Source organism: Colobus angolensis, unplaced genomic scaffold, assembly GCF_000951035.1.
Source record: "Colobus angolensis palliatus isolate OR3802 unplaced genomic scaffold, Cang.pa_1.0 Scaffold75, whole genome shotgun sequence".
Classification (NCBI taxonomy): Eukaryota; Metazoa; Chordata; class Mammalia; order Primates; family Cercopithecidae; genus Colobus; species Colobus angolensis.
Genome location: NW_012121265.1, coordinates 4,209,930 through 4,216,000, shown reverse-complemented (window position 1 = coordinate 4,216,000; position 6,071 = coordinate 4,209,930). Strand labels below are relative to the sequence as shown.

Sequence of the window (6,071 nt, the reverse complement as noted above, 5' to 3'; positions counted from 1 at the left end):
AAACTCTGTCTCCAAAAAAAAAAGACACAAGTGAGTAGCATAAAAGAAGGATGTGCAGCCAGAGACAGAGAACTTTCTAGGTTCTGAATAGTGTACCAGTGTATTTCTGATAAATCATCTCCCTCTGTGCCCCCCAAGCTGGTATGAATCAGTTTTCTGTTGCTTCTAACCAAAAAGCCCAAACTCATACTTGTACTGGAGCAAGAAAACCTGTGAATTCAAGGCCTGCCCAATGTGGGAGATGTTGGTTACCTTAGAAAAACAAAACTTGGTGCTTCTGATCCCAAGAATGCCCATATGATAGCAGAGTAGAATTAATTTAGTTGTGTTCTAGCATCCCAGAAATCAAACGTGCAAGAAATATCAATTTCTTCATTTTGTTTAAATCAAATTAACTCTGGTCCTACACTGGGCTGATGGAAAATTCGAATATAAGCATCATTTGTCACCCCTAGTTCTGCTCTCCCTCTGCATCCCTCTGCATCCTTCACCCCCATAGCCACAACAGAAATAGGGAGGCTTGCTGATGTCCGGACAATTGGGAAAAGGCCTCTAATCTCCAGGTCGTCATTGGTCAAACCTTGCAACCTTCCCTGCAAGTCCCTGGCTCTCTGCTTCCATGCCACAAGAACGGAGAACTCTTTCCTGAGGCTAAAGGACACCATGCTCCTTGGGGTGCAGTCATCCCTTCTGAAGTCACAACATCTTCCTGGAAAAATGAACACCTTGAAGCAGGGCCAGGTGTCCACTAACCTTGTGATATGCCAATCTTTTCAGTTAGCTTAGGCTTTTATAATAGACCACAAGAGTAGGTGACTTCCTTCTAGGAGTTACAGCTTTCCGCCCTGAAAAAACTCCCTCAAATATATTTTTTTCCTTTTAATAAATTGTTCTGCCATGTGTTTGTTGCACGAATGGGTGCAAGTTCAAATGGGATCCCATAACTGGTGATTGTGAGCAGCTAAGGGGCATCATTAAAATACCAGATGTTAAAGTCCAAGAGTATGATGAGGAGAAAGAGTGGCTGTAAAGAAACCTAAAAAACAATGAGGACAAACTTTATCTGTCTCACAATACTTATGATAGCATTTAATGTATCTGGTGCAAAAGTAATTTTTCTCCACTCTGCCTTGTGCTGGGATCAAAACAATATTCCTCAGTCTTGTTGGGGAGTAAATAACTTGTAGGGAGAAGGTCTCAAATGGAAAGTAGTTTAAAGTTTACGAATTGCAAGAATGCCTTTTGATATCTAAGCAATGTGTACTAAGGAATGCAACCTACAGAAAAGCTGGTATTCAAAATCGGAATTATTAAAAATTGTAGTGGAGGCAGTGGGGGCTTGGAGGGCGGTGAACAGGAGTGCATGAAGAGCATCAAAATAAGCCCAAGCGATTTACCATTGGCTTGGTTTCTTCGGGAAATTTGAAGAATTCATACTTATTTATACGTTTTCAAATATTTATTTAAGTGCCTACAACGTGTGAGGCATCTGGGATGTCTCAGTGAACGTGGTACTTAAGTTCCTTTCTCCAGTAGAGATCACATTTGGATGTCTTCTAATTCTGAACCTGAATGCAAGAGCACAATACAGTCAATGAAGCAGTGAGCCCAGGAAGCCATGGATCTTCACAAGCCCCAGGAAAACTCAACAGTTAAAACTTTCTATTTAAAACACAAGGGCACAGCAAGCTCTCGGTCTGTATGGGAAGGTCATGGACTACAATTCCCACAAGCCCTTGTGAACTCTCCGTTCTGCGCAGCTTCGCGGTATGAGGAAGAGGGTCCTGTCAGGCGCACTCTTGTTGCATCATCAGCGTGCGCCTCCACCATGAAACTGGTTTGGACTACAAAAGTATGGCAGCTTCTGAGGCGGCGGTTATGTCTTCGTCGTCTTTGAAAACAGACACATGCCCTGTCCTTGAAACTGCAGGAACGGTCGCAGCAATGGCTGCGACCCCGCCAGCAAGGGCTGCAGCCGCGGTGGTTGCGGCCGCGGCCAGGACCGGATCCGAAGCCAGGGTCTCCAAAGCCGCTTTGGCTACCAAGCTGTTGTCCCTGAGCGGCGTGTTCGCCGTGCACAAGCCCAAAGGGCCCACTTCAGCCGAGCTGCTGAATCGGTTGAAGGAGAAGCTGCTGGCAGGTACTGCAGCCCGGGTGGGGACCAGGCTGAGGCGGTCGCTACGAGAGGGGAAGCACATTAGGCTTTTTGCGACGCTCGTGATTCAAGAGACAAAAGGAAGGGAAAGGGAGAATGACCATTGAATTAGCTCTGGACAGAAATCTCGGGCATCTCGGGCTTGGACTTGCCCTGGCACGAACTCTTGTAGCCTACTTGGCGGTTGTAGTTCTCAGTGGGAGAAAAAAAAACCCATACTTACACAATAAAACCCTGCCCTTGGGCGTGCAGACCTATTTTCTGTAATCTGATACCTCAGGAGGCTTTTGTTGGGTTCATGTGGATGAACCCCAAAAGGAAGTACTGGCACTTAACCCCAAAGTTGCATTCCTCAAAATGTATTGGAAATGCAGATATACTTCGTTAACCAAGACTTAATAAAGTCGTTTTCATATTTTAGTGGGCCTAACAATTACTTAAGAGTCTCTTGTACAAATACAGATTCCTAATCCCTGCCCTGTCCGAGATTGTGATGCGGATGGTTCGGGGTATTTTTAGGAAACTGCAATTCTAAATAGTTGCTCCAGGTGATTCCAGTGTAAGTGGTTTATGGACCACATTTGAGGGACACTACATATAACTTGGTCACTAAGCTGAGAGTGTTCTTTTTATTGATTCGTTTATTCACATATACTGGGAAAATACTAGAAAAGCCTAAAGAATCACCCCGTTAATCAGCTCGGATGATTTCACACATAAAGTATCCAGGATCCTTAAGTTCATTGGACATATACACTAAACTAGGTCTGTTCTAGCCTATAGAGACTTGAAGATAAAAGATACTGTCTCTTACCTTAACTGAGCTGACAGCCTAATGATTTCTGCATCCTGTGGTGGTAAAACTAGTTAGCTAGGTTATTCAAGGCTTTCCAGAGTTTGGCCGTATTCGCTCTCGCCGTTAAACCAGTACAGGGACTTTCTTACATTGTTTAGTGTCCCGTGGAAAACTTTACACTTAAAAAAAAATGCAAAAACAGATTATTCTCATGGGAATTATAACTGACAGTACAGATTTAAATGTTTATGGACAAATAGGCACGCTCCTGCAGATGTTTGATTCCAGTATGACGACTACTCATTCTTTTAGTAAAGTTTTGCTTTGTTGCCTGAAAGGATGACTCATTCAGAGGACGTCAAAGTGAGGAATTGCATCAAGGATATGTATTGTGGTGTCATCATAGTTGTTTAGTTTTCCTGCATAGAACTGCTGCTTTCCTGATTTGTTAGCTAAACTCTGGATTTCTTTTTTTTGTTATCCTTAAGGTAATGATTCTTTCAGACAAGTTTCTGACAAAGCCATATTCTGGCCTTCTGGCTAATCTCTCTAAGAACTGAATTTTCTTGTTGAATCTTGGTTAAAATGATTGTTTCAAGGCTGTTGCTAGGCTAGAATCTTTAGCTAGAGACATTCTCATTATCCTCGATTTCTATATTGCTTGTGATTGGCCTATTCTGTATTTATGTTAGTTAGGCTATGGCTTTCCAGATGTCATTATAACTGGCTGTCAGAATTACTTGGGAAGTATTTGAGACGAAGTTTCGCTCTTGTTGGCCAGGCTGGAGTGCAATGGCGCGATCTCGGCTCACTGCAACCTCCACCTCCCGGGTTCAAGTGATTCTCCTGCCTCAGCCTCCCAAAGTGCTGGGATTACAGGGGTGAGCCACTATACCTGGCCTGTACTTCATTTTTTAAATGAAGGACTTGGACTATGTGGTCTAAAAGCACTCATCATTGATACTTTCTCTGATTCTACCATCCACAGAAAGCTGCAGAGGTGAACAACATTTGAATAAGCCTTTGTGAAGACCAGCTTTCCCAGGCATACATGCCTGTGACAGCGATCAGAGAAGTGCCCCAGGAATGCAGCCATGGGGGAGCTAGTGACAAATTTGTGGTCCCTAATTTTTGAATCTTATTAATTAACGAATCTTTGAGGTACATGGGTGGTTGAAGGCAGCATGGAAGCTGGTCTAGAAAGGTGGAGTCTTATTATATGACTTTAGGTGATTTTATTCTCTTTACCTCTGTTTCATATGTGTAAAATGAGATAATGGAATTTGAAGTCAGGTGTGGTAAGCTACACTTGTGACTCACATCTATTATTTTATGTGTTCAGCGCTCCACTTTTCTGGGAACAGGCACTAACTCGCTGTTTCAGTCAGAGCTCTTTCAAGGGACAGAACTAATAGGGTAGACGTATATGAAGGGGAGTTTATTAAGGAGTATTAACTCACAGAATCACAAGGTGAAGTCCCACAACAGGCTGTCTGCTTGGCTGAGAAGCAAGGAAGCCAGTCTGAGTCCTAAAACTTCAAAAGCCGACAGTGGAGCCTTCAGTCTGAGGCTGAAGATCTGAGAATCCCTGGAAAACCACTGGTGTAAGCCCAAGAGTCCAAAAGCCAAGGAACATAGAGTGTGATGTTTGAGGGCAGGAGGCATCCAGCACAGGAGAAAGATGAAGGCTGGAAGACTCAGCAAGGCTGCTCTTCCATCTTCTGCCTGCTTTATTCTAGCTGTGTTGGCAGTTGATTAGGTGGGGCCCACCCAGATGGAGGGTGGGTCAGTTTCTCCCAGCCCACTCACTCAAATGTTCATCTCCTTTGGCAACACCCAGGAGCAATACTTTGCATCCTTCAATCCAAGCAAGTTGACACTCAGTATTAACCATCACACCCGCCTTTATAGAAGTTTCATTCATTCATTCGTTCACTCAACAATATTTATTGGCTGGGTGCAGTGGCTCATGTCTGTAATCCCAGTACTTTGGGAGGCCGAGGCAGGCGGATCATCTGAGGTCAGGAGTTCAAGCCTGTGCCAACATGGTGAAACCCCGTCTCTACTAAAAATACAAAAAAATTAGCCAGGTGTGGTGGCAGGCACCTGTAATGCCAGCTACTTGGGAGGCTGAGGCAGGATAATCGCTTGAACTTGGGAGGCGGAGGTTGCAGTGAGCAGAGATTGTGCCATTGCACTCCAGCCTGGGCAACAAGAACGAAACTCCGTCTCAAAACAAAACAAAATAAAACAAAACAACCCAGTATTTATTGACTGCTATGTCTGACACTATTCTAGGCCTTGGAGATATAGCAATGAATACAACATTCCTGTCCGCATGAAGCTGATATTCTGATAGAGGGCATCGGACATCAAACAAAATTAGTAAAATATGTGGTATAAATTAGTCCATCTATGTTACTCTAAAGGAATATCTGAGACTGGGTAATTTATAAAGAAAAGAAGCTTAATTGGCTCATGGTTCTGCAGGTTGTGGAGGAAGCATGGTGTGGGCACCTAATTCTGGCGAGGGCCTCAGGAAGCTTCCAATCATAGCAGGTGAATGGGGAGCAGGCACATCATATGGCCGAGAGTGGGAGCAAGAGAGCAAGGGCAGGCAGGTCCCAGACTCTTAAACAACCAGCTCTCACATGAACTAACTGAGTGGGAACTCATTTGTCACCAACGGGATGGTGCTAAACCTTTCATGAGGGGCCCACTCGCATGATCCAATCACCTACCACCAGGCCCAACCTCCAACACTGGGAATCACATTTCAACATGAGATTTGGAGGGAACCAACATCCAAATCATATTCATGGTATGTCAGGTGAGATGTGCCATGGGAAAAAAATAAAGCCAGAAAGTTAGCTAGGAAAGTGTCATGGTAGAGGGACAGAAAGAATGAGGTATTATGTTCCACAGGTGGTCAGGAGTGACTTCATCCAGACGATTTTTGGAATTGGATCAAAATAGGAGGGTTTAAAACAAGGATGTGGAATGAAGAGTTAGAATAAAAGGCCTGGGCCGGGCGCAGTGGCTCAAGCCTGTAATCCCAGCACTTTGGGAGGCCGAGATGGGCGGATCACAAGGTTGGGAGATCAAGACCATCCTGGCTAA

The 6,071-nt window shown here is 44.3% G+C and overlaps 1 protein-coding gene across 2 annotated transcripts in view; it reads left to right on the top strand.

The window, feature by feature from the left end:
• The first annotated feature begins 1,479 nt into the window (after positions 1-1,479).
• TRUB1 (TruB pseudouridine (psi) synthase family member 1) overlaps positions 1,480-6,071 on the top strand; it is a 45,119-nt gene continuing 40,527 nt past the window's right edge. For both annotated transcript variants that reach the window (XM_011927829.1, XM_011927828.1), the window contains exon 1: positions 1,480-2,140. In XM_011927829.1, the coding sequence (XP_011783219.1) occupies positions 1,855-2,140 (286 nt within the window). In that variant the 5' untranslated portion in view covers positions 1,480-1,854. The remainder of the gene's footprint in view (positions 2,141-6,071) is intronic.